This window comes from Canis aureus, chromosome 6 (assembly GCF_053574225.1).
Source record: "Canis aureus isolate CA01 chromosome 6, VMU_Caureus_v.1.0, whole genome shotgun sequence".
In the NCBI taxonomy this organism is placed as follows: domain Eukaryota; kingdom Metazoa; phylum Chordata; class Mammalia; order Carnivora; family Canidae; genus Canis; species Canis aureus.
This window is the reverse complement of record NC_135616.1, coordinates 65922186-65938698: the sequence shown is the minus strand read 5'-3', so window position 1 is coordinate 65938698 and position 16513 is coordinate 65922186. Positions and strand designations below refer to the sequence as shown.

Below are 16513 nucleotides of genomic sequence, written 5' to 3'. Positions count from 1 at the left end.
ACCTAGCTCATACCATTGGGATTCCCTGGGCCCACAATGTGGGGGTCACCTAGCCCAGCATTAAAGCTGTCTGCCTCCCCCTTTGATTGTGCCCTTCCCATGGAGGGTGATCTGTTGTGCAGCCTCATTCTTCTTCCTTACTTCTTTCCCCTTAGGCACACCTCTCGCCCGAGCCAGCATCAAAAGTGCAAAGGTGGATGGGGCCTCCTATTTCCGGCACAAAGAAAGGCTTCTGCGCATCTCTATCCGCCACATGGTGAAATCCCAGGTGTTTTACTGGATTGTGTTGAGCCTTGTGGCTCTCAACACTGCCTGTGTGGCCATCGTCCATCATAACCAGCCCCAGTGGCTCACCCATCTCCTCTGTAAGTGAACAGTGTAGCTAGATTTGGGTGTGAAAGTAAGAGAGCATATGTCCTGCTGGTCCTGGCAGGGTAGTGTGGGGGAGGCCAGAGTTGTCCTCAAGGCGTTGGGATATCACACCACCATTCCCCTAGGCATTGATTGTTGAATCAGATAAATCTTTGCTGATAAGTCAATGAAATGGCATTAGCCTTGGGTACTTTAAGGGCTTCATTTAGTATCTTAAGGAGGCTCAATGGCATAGAGGATTTTGGTCACCTAAGTCCTGGGGAGAAAGTTCTTAGGTAGTGGTTACCTCCAGTAGACCAAGGTGGGAATTTATAGGTCACCTCTGGGTAAGGCTGCCACTGGGTGAAAATGAGGATCTAGGATGCTGTCACAGCTGAGTGTGTGTGTAGAATGAATCTGGCTCCTTCATCAGCGCCATGGCAAAGCCCTTTCTTTCTTTCCTAAGAGCCATTTATCATTTAACATCCATTGAAAAATGGCAAAGCTGATACATGGAGTGTGCCTGGGACTCCCAGGTCAGAAAGTATATTCAGATATCATTAGGTTTTGCCTGTTGGCATTGAGGGCTCCTCTGTAGGTGAGGGGTTGGGCTGAGGAGTGCGGAGCCCATACTGTCTACACAACAAACACATGTGCTTTTGATGCTTTCAGACTATGCAGAATTTTTGTTTCTGGGACTGTTCCTCCTGGAGATGTCCCTGAAGATGTATGGCATGGGACCTCGACTTTATTTTCACTCTTCATTCAACTGTTTTGATTTTGGGGTAAGTGCTTTGGAGCCTACCTGTCCTCCTGCTTCATGTTGATATACCACCGTGTGAGATAAGCAGCTTGCTTTATTGCTCAGCATGAAGAACTAAAATCAGAATTTATAAAAGGAGAATAAGTAAGTTAGCTAAAGGGAGGTCAGGAATGAGTGAGTCCTTCCCATATTAGGGTTGGTTGGTTTGTTTAAAGCTCTTTTATTTTTAATGTTTTTTTTTTTTGAAGTATAACATGGATATTGTGGTGTACACTTCCGTGTATAGCTGAGTGAATTTGATGGAGCTACCCATAGCAAGTTTTTAACCACTTATTGTCTTAGGGGAAGCCTGAGAGAGAACAAAGGAACTGATTCCAGAAGGTGGTTCAGTAAAAAAAGAGAAGCTTATATTTGTTTTTTAGTTTAGCTTAAAATTGGGAAAATTACTGAGATAGAACTTTCCTGCAAACATGCACACAGACACACACTCTTGTATTAGCAAGTTCCCACATAGACTGTTTCATCCAGTGTTCACTTCCTAAATAATGTTGATATATAAATGTGTACTTATCTAACCGTCTTCAAGGTGCTTTGACAGACATTTTTGTCCTGCACTGCTTTCCGGACTCCTAACCACTCTATTATGTATCAGGAGTTACCTTTCCCATTCGCCAATGAGGAAATAGAGAACATCGTGTGCAAGTTCACAGGGCCAGTGCAGCAGAACTAGGGTGCAAACCTTTGGGTTCCTGAACCACTTCTCTCTCTGCCAAACCCACTTCTGTTCCTGCCAAATCTTCAGTTAGGTGCTAACGATTTTGAGCCCTTGCCAGTCTGCATTTTAACTTGGAACATATGCTTCTGGGTATGGACAATTTTCAGGCACAGCAGCTAGTGAAGGACCATTCCCTATATACATACTTTGCAGCCTTGCAGTGAGGATTCATTTTTGTTACCTCTCCTTGGGCACCATGTAGAATATAGTAGATGTCCAGTGAACATAGAATTGAAATGAAAACCAGAGTGTTAATTTGACATTGCTACTTCCTACAGCAGTCAATTCTATGCCACCAAGTGGTACTGTCACACGGGTGTATGGGACCTGAGTGACAGCTATTTCACATATAGGCACCAGAACCATTCTGGGTAGCACTAAATTCTAGGACAGGGAGAGAATGTGGACCTCCTCTGAGGCTTTTACATCGGAATGCAACCTGTATTAACTCAAACTTGTTTCCTTGCCTCAAGTACCCCTCTTTCGTCTGTTTGTTCAAGGTGTTATTCTGTAAGGACAGTTGTGGCTATCAGATCTGTGGAGAAGTAGTGCCTGGTTCTGGTAGTTTGCACCGAGGACAGAACGGCAGTCAGGGAACTCGTCTCCAGTATGAAGGAGTGAAGTCAGGGTGGGAGAATGGGGGGCAGTGGGGAGGGAGGCAGTAGAGCCTCTGTTTCCTTCAGCAGCCTTCACAGATGGGTTATCCTGTAGGAGCTGTGCTGGGTGGGGAGGGTAGAGTTTTAATTTCACCACAGCCCAGTAAGAAGCATTGACTGCTGAGTGCTAGAAGGCTCTTCCCTCCTGCTCCTCCTCCTCACTGTGGCTGGGTTTGGCTCTTTAGGTCACTGTGGGCAGCATCTTTGAAGTGGTCTGGGCAATCTTCAGACCTGGCACATCTTTTGGAATCAGTGTCTTACGGGCTCTCCGGCTTCTAAGAATATTTAAAATAACCAAGTAAGTGATCAGAATCTAGACTCTTCCTAGCCACCTGTGAGAGTGGAAGCTTCTCTTTGACTTATTGTATTTCCTTCTGTACCCTATTCCCCTTGGCCACATGTTCCCCTTCCCTACCACATCCCCTACTCCATTCTTCAGCTCCTCCTTCTCCAAAAATCAAACCAGAAAAATATCTAGGATGCCAGATCCCATGCCACATTCCCAAGGGGGTACCTCATTGTTGCTGACATCTCTCTTTCACCCAAGTATACAAATACAGCATATTTCATAGACTACCAGGCAGATGCCCTGCTGCATTTGGGGATAATTTTATACTCAGTGTTCACTGCTATAATGTTTGGGTTTTATAGGTATTGGGCATCTCTGCGAAATTTGGTGGTCTCCTTGATGAGCTCTATGAAGTCTATCATCAGTTTGCTCTTCCTCCTCTTCCTCTTCATCGTTGTCTTTGCTCTCCTAGGAATGCAGCTGTTTGGAGGCAGGTAAGCATCAGTGAACTTCCCATTCAAAGGAGCCTCAAAACTCAGTCTTCAGCCTGTAAGCACCAGGGTTTCTAATCTGATCACTGTGCTACCATCCTTTTTGCTTTGGTCCACATCAACCACTAAGTGTGTGTGTATGTGTGTGTGTGTGTGTGTGTGTGTGTGTGTGTCTATAAAACACATATCTCTGCTTTTAATCTTTTCAAACCATACAGGATTCTGGGTTTGGAGACCCCTCTCTTTGGAGCTGTCCCTAAAATGTATGGCATGGAGCCTTAAAATTCAAGATCATCCCAAACTCTATCTTGTTATCCACACCCTTCAAAGTGCACCGTCCATCAGTAGTAGTTATTCATAATACCATCTTCGTAATTACAAGGAATGGGGAGAAATTAGGGAAGAGGAGTATATAGAGAAAGGGTAAAAGAAGTAATGGAGAAGGAAGGGAAAACTTGGTATGTGAGATTTTCATTTCATCCTTCTCTCTGAACTTCATTTTTCAGGTTTAACTTTAATGATGGGACTCCTTCAGCAAACTTTGATACCTTCCCTGCAGCCATCATGACTGTATTCCAGGTATGAGGCCAAGTAGCAGTTAAAAATGTTATGTAGGATCTTTTGGAGCTCATGCAGCAAAATGATATGTTAGGTGAATCCTATTTTTCCTTCCCAGGCTCATCCCAGGCAACTGGGACTCTTGTTGAGTAATTATCATCACAATAATTCTTAGAATTTCTGTAGCTATGTTTTTACCAGTATGGAAGAGCTCTATTATGATTACATATTGGCCTTTTCCCTATACTTGTGAGTTTGCAAGAGATATTAAGGTAGGGACACTTAGTAACTTACGATATTTATGACCACCATCAAGTGGGCTTTATTCCAGGAATGCAAGGATGGTTCAGTATCCAGAAATCAATCAATGTGATCTACCACATTAACAAAATAAAGGATAAAAATCATATTATTTTAATAGATGCAGAAAAAAAATTTAACAAAATTTAACATTAATTCATGATAAAACTCTGAACAAAATGAGTATGTAAGGAACCTACTTTGACATAATAAAGCCATATATGACAAACCCACAGCCAAATCATACTCAATGGTGAAAAGCTGAAAGCTTTTTCTCTAAGACTAGGAACAAGACAAGGATGTCTACTTGCACCACTTTTATTCTACATAGTACTGGAAGTCCTAGCCACAGCAATCAGACAAGAAAAAGAAATAAAAGTCATCCAAGTTGGTAAGGAAGAAGTAAAACTGTCATATCACATTTATGGTTCTCTGAAATTGGACACATCTTCTGACCCATATTCCATTTAATGAATTAATTTTTCCACCCACCCCACCTCCCCCTGTCCCACAAAAAAAATATATTTTTAAATCATGGAGGGAAACTCAAAAATCTATAATGCTGAGAGCTAAAGAAAACACTATTTAGCTAAAATCTTAGGTTAAACCAGAATCAGGTCTCTGGAACTGGAGCCTATGAGGCTATTTGTAATAATGCTGCTATCCTAAGTACTGTATCTTAGCTCCCTTGGGATAGACTGGTAGTGACCAGACCATCTGGTCTCTCTGATTCCCCTAGGCCTGACAAAGCTGGAAGTGGAGGGAGTCTGTATTCAAACTCAGAATAGACTCTTTCTTTTGATGCTCTCCTTCCATTTTCAGTGCCTAAAATTATCGTCCTTATCAGAAGAAAGTTTAGAATTATTCATGAAAATGACTTTATTTTTCTCCCTGGCAGAATGGCCAAGCAAGGGGTAGATGGAAAGACCCAGGCCAGAATTTTCCTTTTTTCATTGGCCCCATTTTCTCAACCAACCCAAGTCTCTGACTTGCTTATTATTTGCTTTGCATAGATCCTAACAGGTGAGGACTGGAATGAGGTGATGTACAATGGGATCCGTTCCCAGGGTGGAGTTAGCTCAGGCATGTGGTCAGCTATCTATTTCATTGTGCTCACCTTGTTTGGAAACTGTATCCTTTTTAAGATACTCCTCTTCATGCTGCCTGCCTGCCTGCTTGAACCAGCATTTGAGGAGGGTGGTGGTAGAGAGGTGGGTGGGGTTATTTTTGTTGGGGAGGGTGGGTCAGGGTAGTTCTGGGGTAGATATTGCTTGATGTACTAAGAGAAACAAGGATTCTGATCTTAAGGAAATTGTATTCTAGTTGGGTAAAGAAGACAAATATAAACAAGAAGATAAAGTATTATCCAAATCTTCAGCATACGCAAATAATAACATATGAGGCTCTTATACTGAATAGTTGGAGATACTGTCATCTGGGGAAAATGGATGACAAAGATCATTGTAGGCTGAAATAGTGGCCACATTGCATTACTAATTAATTACATGTTAATATAGAGCAGGACCTGCTACATAGTTAAGATCTCAAAAATATCAGCATTATGATTAATGCTAATACTATTAAGCATAGGCAACATTTATTATATTTGTGCTATACATGAGACCCTGCACTAAGTGTTTTACAGGCGCTCTTTGATCTAATCCTTACCTTCTAAGACTTAGAAGAAATAGCCAAAGTCAAAGGGAGACTGGAAATCAAGTCCCTTCAATTCCTAAACCCATACCTGGTCACAGGATCTAGTCTAGGAAGATTTAGGTTTTAATCCTGGCAATTCTGCTTACCAGCTGTGTGGCCTTGGGAAAGTCCCTTAATCTCTCTGTGCTTCTAGTTTTCACATCTGTAAGGAGAATAACAGCATCCAACCTTTTGCTAGTTGTGAATAGTAAATGAGATAATTTATCTGGATGCACCTTACAAACTGCACACTTGTACACAATCACTAGATGTTTTGGGGAAATGGGACTTGCCTTGAAATGGCCGTGGTGGAGCAAAAAAGGGAGAGCCAGGTGATATAGCTATACTTTTTTTTTTTCCTCAGTCTCACATAGAAGAGATACCCCTTTAGCTTTTTTGCTCTGAAAATTTCTAGAGGCCAGAGCAGACTATGAACCAAACATGAGAAACCCATAAAGAAAGCTATGCAGCACATCACAGAATTGGAAGGCCAGTTTGTCACAGTGGCATGCTGTTTCTCTAAGGGTAGTCAGACTGGACTTCTATGCTGGAATCAGTTCTATGTTCCACAACACATGGACCTCAAAGGAAGTTGGAAAACTAGGACCTCAGAGGTTAGAGCTTGGAATAGAAGTGGGTTCCATAATGATCTTGTGTGCTCTGTGACATTTTTGCTAAATGAAATATGGAAGCCTCCAAGGATAAGAAGGATAAAAACTAGTGTTTCATTATTGGGAACCAGTCAGTGATGGGTCTGTGGAATCTCATTTCTTTTCATCTTTAAGAACAAGGTGGGATGTTTGGTCTAGGTGGGTTTCGATGCCAGCCTCCCAGAAAGGAGAGGCAAGCTCCTGCATTGAGCTCCTTACTGTCATGTTGTTCAGTGATTCTCTATTCAGTATCACTATAAATGGAGGCCGCACATGTCTAAAGGCCTCCTTATTCCAACTTGACCCCTGAGTGGTTGGATTCAGCTATTTCTATGTCTTGTGCAAAGAGAAGCTATGTGGAAGGAAGGAAGGCTGCATACCCTCTGCTTAATTGTTGCTATGGAGCAGCTTCTGCTCCTGCTGGTATCCGAGGCAGCAAAGACCTAGAGACGTCTTCAGTCTTGCTAAAGCCTTTTGGTTTTCTTAGTTCCCCATCCTTAACTCATCACCCCAGACACACTGCTGAATGTGTTCTTGGCCATTGCTGTGGACAATCTGGCCAATGCCCAAGAGCTGACCAAGGTAAGCATTTTCTGCATTTCTGATGATTCTGTAGTGCCATTAGGCACTTCCTCTATAACATGGGAATAATATATCTGCTTTGCATACTTCACAGGATTATTGTTGAGGTCAAGTAAAATAATGTATGTGAAAACCAGAGCAGGCTAAGATGTATGTTCTTAGTAGCTGTAGTCATTTCACCTGAACTGGCTTTTCCAGTGTCATCAAAAAGAAGGGATGATGTCCCTGCCTGATCACCTGGGGTGAGGCCACTTAGCTGGGCAGGGGAGAGGGTATGAGTAAAGGCACAGTCCTAGTGTTTTCCTTTAGGGTAGGTCTACCTGGAAGGGCCCTGGCTCTATAACTTGCAGATACTGCAGAATATCTGAGAGATGTCAGCTTCAGTTTCTGACTTCCATAGCCATGGGCTCCACTGAGGGGCTAGAGCTTGGGGTAGAACTGATGGCTTTCCTGAGAAATTGTGGGGAAGCTCGTGGGGCTGAGTGGAGACCAGAATTACTGATCATTCCAGGGCTGATGAGGCTTCTGTCTCCCAAGGTGCCTGGCCACTTGAGGTCTGTGAGCCAACGCACCGTCCTACTACCTTGTTTAACACCTTTACCTGCCTTCCTCATTTCACCTGGTCTCTAGAACTTGTGGGGAGAGCCAAGGGCACTATTCTCCTTCATGAGGATCCCAGGAAAAGCCATTTCTGCTTTGTATCTAGGATGAACAAGAAGAAGAGGAGGCTTTTAACCAGAAACATGCATTGCAGAAGGCCAAGGAGGTCAGCCCGATGTCTGCACCCAACATGCCTTCTATCGAGTGAGTTGGCTGTCCCCACTTCACTGACCCCTGGGCTCCTGTGCTAACAGCCAATTCATCAACTCAAAATGGTGTATTATTGGAGGATGCCTACTCCATGCTGGGAAATGTCCTATTCATCAACTCAAAATGGTATATTATTGGAGGATGACTACTCCATGCTGGGAAATGTCCTGTGAATACAGCAATGAGCAAGACAGAGTCTCTCTTCTCATGGAGTTTTTATTTCAGTGAGAGAGATAGATAATAAACACACATAAATAATTTTAGGTGGAGATCATTGCTATAAGATAAATAAAACAGGGTAGAAATGCAGAGGAATGTGAATTGGGCGGAGCACTTACAGGCAGTCTGGGAGGGATTCTTTGAAGAGGTGATATTCAAATAGAGATCTATATGTAGAGAAGGCAGTCACATGAAATTACAGAGGAGGATCATTCTCCAGCAAGGTGCAGGGTGGCTGGTGTGCAGGGAACAAGGAGGAATAGAAGGAGATAAGGTCAGGGGAATCCTGAAGGCCCAGGATTTTAGCTTTTATTCTAATTGCAACCTTAGAGGGTCTAAGGCAGGAGGATAGATACTACTTGCTGTATACTTTTAAAAAATGATTTTATGGGGATCCCTGGGTGGTGCAGCGGTTTGGCGCCTGCCTTTGGCCCAGGGCGTGATCCTGGAGACCCGGGATCGAATCCCACGTCGGGCTCCCAGTGCATGGAGCCTGCTTCTCCCTCTGCCTATGTCTCTGCTTCTCTCTCTTTCTCTCTCTGTGACTATCATAGATAAATAAAAATTTGAAAAAAAAATGATTTTATTTATTCATTTGAGAGAAAGAGAGTGTGAGCAGGGTAAGGGGCAGAGGCAGAGCAAAGGCAGACAGAGAAGCAAACTCCCCACTGAGCAGGGAGCCCTACACAGGGTTCCATCCCAGGACCCTGGGATCATGACCTGAGCCACCCAGGAACCCCATATGATTTATACTTTTAAAAAGTCACTCTGCTCTATGAAGAATGGATTGTAAGGGCCAAGGGTAAAGGCAGAGAAATAGTGTTAACTAAGAGTAAAGTAGGTGACAGGTAGTAGTAGTTGAGGCCGTGGTAGCAGGGAAGGAGGTGAGAAATAATCCTACTCAGTCTGTGCTTTGTAGACAGAACCAAAGGAAAAGGTGATGAATTAAACATGATATAGGGGGTAGAGATAAAAGAGTATTTCCCTCATGCTTTAAGGCTTCATGCCTAAGCAACTAGGTAGAGGATGGTGGTACTTTCTGATAGTCTGGAGAACAGTAGAAATCCAAGGTTCATTTTCCCACGTTACATTTGAGATACTTAGAGGACATCCAAGTAAAGATGCCCAAGAGGCCATTGATTACATGAGTCTGAAGCTTAGAAGAAGTAAGGGTTAGAAATAAAGATTTGTGGGGAGCCATTTGTGTTTGGACAGATTTAAGCTATCATTGCGGATGAGCTCATATGGAGTTGTAATGAAGACAGAGTTGCTCAGGACAGAAGCCCAAGGCACTCCTGTGCCTCCAGATTTGGCAGGGGGAGAAACCCACCAAGGAGATGGGGAGTGATTAGGAGTAGGAAGAAAGAACAGGGAAGTGTCATGACCTGGAGGCCTAAAGAAAAGGAAGGAGTGCAGCTAAATGCTACTGAAATATCACGTAAAATGAAGACAGCAGGGACCATTGGGTTTGGCAAAATGAAAGTTGTTTACAACCTTCAGTTTCTGTGGCTTGGTGGTAACAGAATCCAGTTGGAGTGGATTAGAGAGAGAATGGCAGGTGAGAGAGTGGAGCAGTTGAGTATAGACTTGAAGGATCCAGCCTGGACCTGTGGTTGCTGGTTAGACTAGCAAAGTGTGAGCGCTATGTGGAGCTGGACGAAGGTATTGAGCTGAGAATCCCTATGGTTTCTGAACCTCTGTGAGATCTGTATGGGTGGCTCAATGGGAAGGTTTTGAGACCCCTGGGCTGTGCGCCTCTATCCTAACAACCAGACCCTGTAATCCATTACTTGAAGCTGGAAAAGGAGGAGCCGCCTTTGCCAAGTGGTCATGGGAAGGGCTCTGAATGTCATCAGTACCCCCTATAGAGGCATTCCAGAGTTCTATGTGGGGACCTGCCTCCCCGGAACAGTCATCATCCTGCCCTCACCTTTCAAAACTGAAAGGCTGGCCCTGAGCGCCTTCTCTGGAAGTGAGAATAGACTGTCCTCAAAATTTGTTAAAGATTGATGGAGAAAGGCAGAGGAACTCTTTCCTCTCTGGAATAATCGCTGGGCCTTGAGTAGTTCCTATCCCACCTTCCCTGCACTCATGAGTTTGGGTTAAAAATAAACACACACAGGTATGCAAACATGCTGATGGGTAGGGCTGGCTGTCACTTAGGAGTGGGTGGTTCTATTTACTGAGTTGAGGAAGCCTGGGGAAGAGTGGGTTTGGAGACGTGAGTTGGGAAGATGCTTGGCCCAGAGTAGAAACTCACTATTTGTGGAATGAAAGAATGAATGAAATGCTGGTAGGCATAGGTCTGTAGGCAGTGAGCTGTGTGTGTATCTGGGCCCAGTGAGATGGAAGAAGGTGCTGTAACCATCCAAGATGAGCAGGGATCCAGCTTTGGTCATAGTACATGTGCTGCAGGGTGGGTACTGCTGGTGGAAACTATGTCAGGGTGGGTGTGTGTTGCTCAGGAGCGCGGGCAAGACTGCTGCTTTCTAGACTATGGTACAACCAAGGATGTGGACTCCGTAGAGAAATGTGAAAAGAGCATTGTTACAAATCAGAAGGTCTGAGGGCTGGTTCTGTCACTCCTGTGCTCCGTGTCCTTGGAGAGAGAACCACTTAGGATCCTAGTATCTCTGTTTCCCCATCTTTGAAATGGGAAGAATGCCAGCTGCCCACTCCTGATCCACAAGGTTAACCTAAGGTGTATGTGAGGTCACATACGTATGAGTTGGAGATATGTTGATGCTTCTCTGTGTGATTTTGGGAATGAAGGTATATTAATGATGCAGTCTGACTTTGGATATTTGTATGTGTGAGTGGAGAAGTGCTGTTTGAAGTGTGTATCTGATTTGTATGGGAGCTAAAAGTTGTGTCTCTCTTTGCTTGGCCTGTGTGTGTGTGTGTGTGCGCGCGCGCACGCGTGCGTGCGTGTGCATTCATGAGAAAGAATTCTTCTATGTACTTAAACTCTTACACATGTGCTTCTGGAGAGCTGATATTTGAGTGTTTGAGGATCTGCAAATAGACGGTAGAATCTGCTTTCCCTAGTGGGTGTGCATGCTGCCTGGCTAGAGTGTGTCTTTCTATTTCTATATGCTATCCATGCTTCTTGGCACCACCACACTGCGTGTGCCTCATTGCATTACAGCTGCCTGAGCTGAAGGGTGCATACAGTTGGGGAGCTCACAGGCGTCTCCACAGTGATGTCTGCACCCACTCCATGGATGCTTGTACACATTGTGCCTCTTCCAGATGCCAAGTGAGGCTCCAACCAGCTGCCTCTACTCCCTCAGCCCACCCATATATCAGGCTTCACTGCGGCTATGGGGCATGGCGGTAGGGCAGTGATACTTTGCCTAGCATATTCTCCATTGGTCAGGGAGGGAACAGCATTTGCTAACCTCCCAGGTCGAGGCGGGTCCCAGTGGGCCACACTGGGTCTGTCAGCCCAGGACTTGGGGCAAGCTTGCTCCACAAGTGTGCCGTGTGTGTTGTCCTCTACCTGAGCATTGACTGTGCACTGAGAGCTTCATTTTTAGGAGTCCCATTTGCCTTGGTGGATGATGCCCATACCCTGCCAGTCTGACCTTCTACTGACCTTGTCAGTAAAAGGGCACAGCATGTGTGTGTCTGTAGAAAGGTTTATTTTTTTCTTCCTGTGCATGGCTAAGAAGATCGACTCTGTGCTTGCTTTACGTGGCTGAACAGAACCCAGAAGGCCTCTGGCCAGGGTCGCTGTTGCAGAATTGCAGGGGCACGCACATATCCTGAAGTACATGGACAGCAGCCCATGGAGTGGTGACCCTGCCCCTGGCCATGGGCTGCTTTGTGGCTTTGATGTGCATGGTGGGGCATTTGTTCCTGCATGTTCTACAGTGATTGGAGTGATGAGTCAGGGAATCCCACCCATGTGAATATCCTAGACATAATTGGGGGAAATACAACTCTTGTCCTAGTTTATAGGGTTTCCAGAATAGATCTCTGAAGGCTATTTAGGGGCCAGTATGAGTGCCAGTGGGGCATGATGATGGAGCACCTGAAGCTGTATACTCCCATGACATGATATATCCTTTGTGTCTGCATGTATGCTTCAAACCCTGGATCCATATGTTTGCACACAATAAGGAACGAAAGGTCACTCCCTTGGCAAGTTGAAGGTTGGGAGCCTACAGAGGGCAGCAGGCATGTGGAGAGCGTACGGGCACGTAGAGGACTCCGAGCCTCTTCTTGGACACTGGCTGGTGGCTGTGGGGCTTGTGGTTCCTAGAGGTTGGGGTGAACTGAACCTGTTCGTTTTTCTTTCCCAGAAGAGACAGAAGGAGAAGACACCACATGTCGATGTGGGAGCCACGCAGCAGCCACCTGTATGTGTGTACCGGTCTGCGTGTTTGTGAGTGGTTCCGTGTGTGTGTGTGTAGGGACACCGTGTCTCTGTTCTCGCCACAGACAAAGTGGCAGCGGGTGTGCATGTCAGCGCGTGCCGCGGTGTGTGCGTGTGTTCCGTGCACATGGTTTGTGGACGCTATACTCTGCACCTTTCAACATGTGCTTGTTTCAATGTGTGTGTCTAAGGTATGTGACCCCATGTGTCGTTCACTCCTCTGTGCGGCCCATGAGTGGGCACGCGTTGGTGCGGGTACTTCGTGTCGGTGGGTGTGCCTTTCACGTGGGCCCACGTACGGGCCTCAGCGAGGATGCGTGTGGGCACATGTGAGTGAAAGTGTAGGGTGACCGCCCCTTGGCCCTTGTGAGCCCACTCCCGTGTGCTCTCCTGGGCGTGTCACATTTGCGTGTGCCTGCTGCCACGTGAATGCCCACTGAGGCCCCCGAGCTGAAATGTTCAGCAGTGGTTTTGAGGATGAGCGGCTGGTGTCTGCACACGCAGTTCTCAGGTTTTTATTAGCTGTTGGGGATCCATGGCGCTCTTGCTCTTTGAGGGTGATGCCAACGTGGGTCTGCTTGTCGCTGTCGCCAGCCCTCCTCTGCTAGGATCCAGCCTGTGCTACCCCAGCTGTAACCTGAGGTGCAGAGGACAGGGAGAACAGGAGGAAGAAAGGTCCCTGACCTGGAATTAAGGGCCAGTGGTGAGCGTGAATACAGGGTGGGTGCAGGTGGATGGATGCCCTCAGAACAAAGGAGAACAGGGGTGTGCAGACCCGGTGAGTCCTGGGCTGACCCCCTGCCCCAGCACTCGACTACTGCAGAGCAGGGATTGGAGTGGGAAGCCCCACATGCTAGGAGGCACTGGTCCGACCACCTACTTGCGTGTGGCCCACTCTGCTATCTCTCTGTGCTTCCTGTCTGCAGGTCCTGGGCTCTCCCGTTTGCTGCCCTGCCCCCCATGTGTCCCGCCCCTTTCCCATGGCCGCTGAGGGCTGGTCTACACCCCAGTGGCTCCCTACCTGGCCCTCAGCTGTTGGGTTCTGACCTAGTCCTCACCGTCTCCCCTTTGGCAGGAGGGAGCGGAGGCGCCGGCACCACATGTCGGTGTGGGAGCAGCGCACCAGCCAGCTGAGAAGGCACATGCAGATGTCCAGCCAGGAGGCCCTCAATAAAGAGGAGGCCCCACCGATGAACCCCCTCAACCCCCTCAACCCGCTGAGCCCCCTCAACCCGCTCAACGCCCACCCCAGCCTCTACCGGAGACCTAGGCCTATTGAGGGCCTGGGCCCGGGCCTGGAGAAGTGTGAGGAGGAGCGCATCATCAGCCGCGGGGGGTCCCTCAAGGGGGACGGAGGGGACCTGTCGAGTGCCCTGGACAACCAGAGGAGCCCTTTGTCCCTGGGCAAACGGGAGCCACCATGGCTGGCCAGGCCCTGTCATGGGAACTGTGATCCGACCCAGCAGGAGGCTGGGGGAGGGGAGACCGTGGTGACCTTCGAGGACCGGGCCAGGCACAGGCAGAGCCAGCGGCGCAGCCGGCACCGTCGTGTCAGGACGGAAGGCAAGGAGCTCTCCTCCACCTCCCGGAGCAGGTCTGTCAGCCAGGAGCGGAGTCTGGATGAGGGGGTGCTCACTGACGGGGAGAAGGAGCGAGAGCCCAGGGGCGGCCATGCAGGCAAAGAACCCACCATCCAAGAAGAAGACAGAGGCCAAGACTTAAGGAGGTAAGCTGGTCACAGGAGTGCCCTGGAGGCCTATAGCACTGCTGGGGTTAAGGACTCTTCGGTGTAACCCCATTTGACCCTCAGCTTTCTTTCCTTTTATAAAATGGAGAAGATGCTAATACACCCTTTATAAGGTATGTATATATGAAAGGTCATGGACTCTGTCCCCTTGAACACCAGGGTCTGTTCTTCTAGGGCATCTCCTGTTGGGAGCAGGTCATGGACGGATGGACAGGCATAAGGCATGGACACTGCCTGTGGGTCTCAGCTCCCCCTGCCTGGATGGGTAGAGGTGGGAGGCAGCAGCTGCCATGCTCTCTCCCTCAAGGATCCTTGGGCTTCCCTCACCCTTCCCTCTTGCCTGGCTCACCAGCCACTTTAGAATAGCCTCTTAAGATCTAAGCTCCAGCTGTCCCCTCCTCTGTTCCTATAGGACGAACAGTCTGATGGTGCCCAGAGGCTCTGGGCTGGCAGGAGCCCTTGATGAGGCCAACACACCCCTAGTCCTGCCCCACCACGATCTGGAAGTGAGGAAGGACACGGTGCTGACGGAGCAGGAGCCGGAGGGCAGCAGCGAGCAGGCCCTGCTGGGGGATGTGCAGTTGGACATTGGCAGGGTCATCAGCCAGAGTGAGCCTGACCTCTCCTGCGTCACAGCCAACACAGACAAGGCCACCACCGACAGCACCAGCGTCACCGTCGCCATCCCTGATGTGGGCCCCTTGATGGACTCAACTGTGATTCACAGTGAGAATGCAGTCCCTGACTCCCTTCCCCCTCACCACCCATCCCATATAGGGCTGGGGACAGTGGTGGCCCTGGAGTCACCCAGTGGAACTACGTGAGAAACACCATGAGCAGGATGAAATCATTCTACAGCAAGTAAACAATAGCAGTAGATTTATCTCGGTTTATGGCAAATATAAGTTAGAATTTTCTCCTGTCTTAAGCTTTACCCATAAAATTTCTCTCAGCCTTGGCCCCTGTGACCACCATAGAGACTTCAGAGGGATCACATGTGGTTTTGTTCCCAGATATCTATTCAGCTCCTTAACTTACCGTGTAAATATTTGGTGGTGGTCTCCAGGACCTCCACATGCCCTGTCGCCCGGACAACTTAGGGAACCTCTGGTGGAGCAGATGATGGCCCAGATCTGCTTGGTGTGTGGCTTCCACAAACCTCGGTTTCTCCCAAGGCTTCAGTTTGTCAATCCTAGAGTGAAAGCATTGAGTTGGGTGATCCCTGAGGTCTTTCTCAGCTCTAACATTTTATGAAGCTATTACTCTTATCTACTCCTTTCTCCAAGGAGCTTTCATTTAGTGTTTATCCCACATCCCTCCGGCAGTAGATGTTAATCTCCAGACCTCAAAAGGAAAAGACAAAAATCACTGGACCTACCCTCCCCATCCCCACCCCAAGCTCACTCTTGGGTGAGGGATCCTGGCTTCAACTCCATTCCTTTTCCTACCCTAACCTCACCCCTATCCCAGCCCTAACCCTAATCTCCACCCCTGTTTCTGCCCTAACCCTATTCCTGCCCTAAGCCTACCCCCACCCTTTCTTCCCCAGCCTTATTCCCTCTCTAACCCTCACCCCACCCCTATTGCTGCATTAATCCCATCTTCTGTCTCATGGCCACAGAACTGTTACCACAGGATTCAACCCTTGCTTCTTGCTTCTTTTCTTCCCTGAATTTTTCCTTATTTTACTGTTTGCATAGAACAGTCTTCTCCTTTCCTTGTTTTTCTTTCTTTTTTATGTATATTTTTATTGGAGTTTGACTTGCCAACATATAGTATAACACCAAGTGCTCATCCCATTAAGTGCTCCCTTCAGTGCCCGTCACCCAGTCACCTCATTCCCCCACCTGCCTCCCCTTCCACTATCCCTTGTTCATTTCCCAGAGTTAGGAGTCTCTCATGTTTTGTCACCCTCCCTGTTTTTCTTTTTCTTTTTTTAATTTATTATTATTTTTAAATAAATTTATTTTTCATTGTTCATTTTGCCAGCATATAGAACAACACCCAGTGCTCATCCCGTCAAGTACCCCCCTCAGTGCCCGTCACCCATTCACCCCCACCCCCTGCCCACCTCCCCTTCCACCACCCCCAGTTCGTCTCCCAGAGTTAGGAGTCTCTCATGTTCTGTCTCCCTTTCTGATATTTCCCACTCATTTTTTCTCCTTTCCCCTTTATTCCCTTTCACTATTTTTTATATTCCCCAAATGAATGAGACTATATAATGTGTGTCCTTCTCTGATTGACTT

The 16513-nt window shown here is 47.2% G+C and overlaps 1 protein-coding gene across 11 annotated transcripts in view; it reads left to right on the top strand.

Annotated features, from left to right (window-relative positions):
• CACNA1E (calcium voltage-gated channel subunit alpha1 E) overlaps positions 1-16513 on the top strand; it is a 381746-nt gene that overhangs the window by 295579 nt on the left and 69654 nt on the right. For 7 of the 11 annotated variants that reach the window (XM_077902060.1, XM_077902055.1, XM_077902059.1 and 4 more), the window contains exons 12-22: positions 156-365; positions 1024-1136; positions 2731-2843; positions 3197-3328; positions 3832-3904; positions 5197-5314; positions 7043-7110; positions 7817-7914; positions 12447-12503; positions 13596-14246; positions 14680-14993. In XM_077902060.1, the coding sequence (XP_077758186.1) occupies positions 156-365; positions 1024-1136; positions 2731-2843; positions 3197-3328; positions 3832-3904; positions 5197-5314; positions 7043-7110; positions 7817-7914; positions 12447-12503; positions 13596-14246; positions 14680-14993 (1947 nt within the window). The remainder of the gene's footprint in view (positions 1-155; positions 366-1023; positions 1137-2730; positions 2844-3196; positions 3329-3831; positions 3905-5196; positions 5315-7042; positions 7111-7816; positions 7915-12446; positions 12504-13595; positions 14247-14679; positions 14994-16513) is intronic. The other 4 variants (XM_077902065.1, XM_077902057.1, XM_077902064.1 and 1 more) reach the window with 1 other exon arrangement.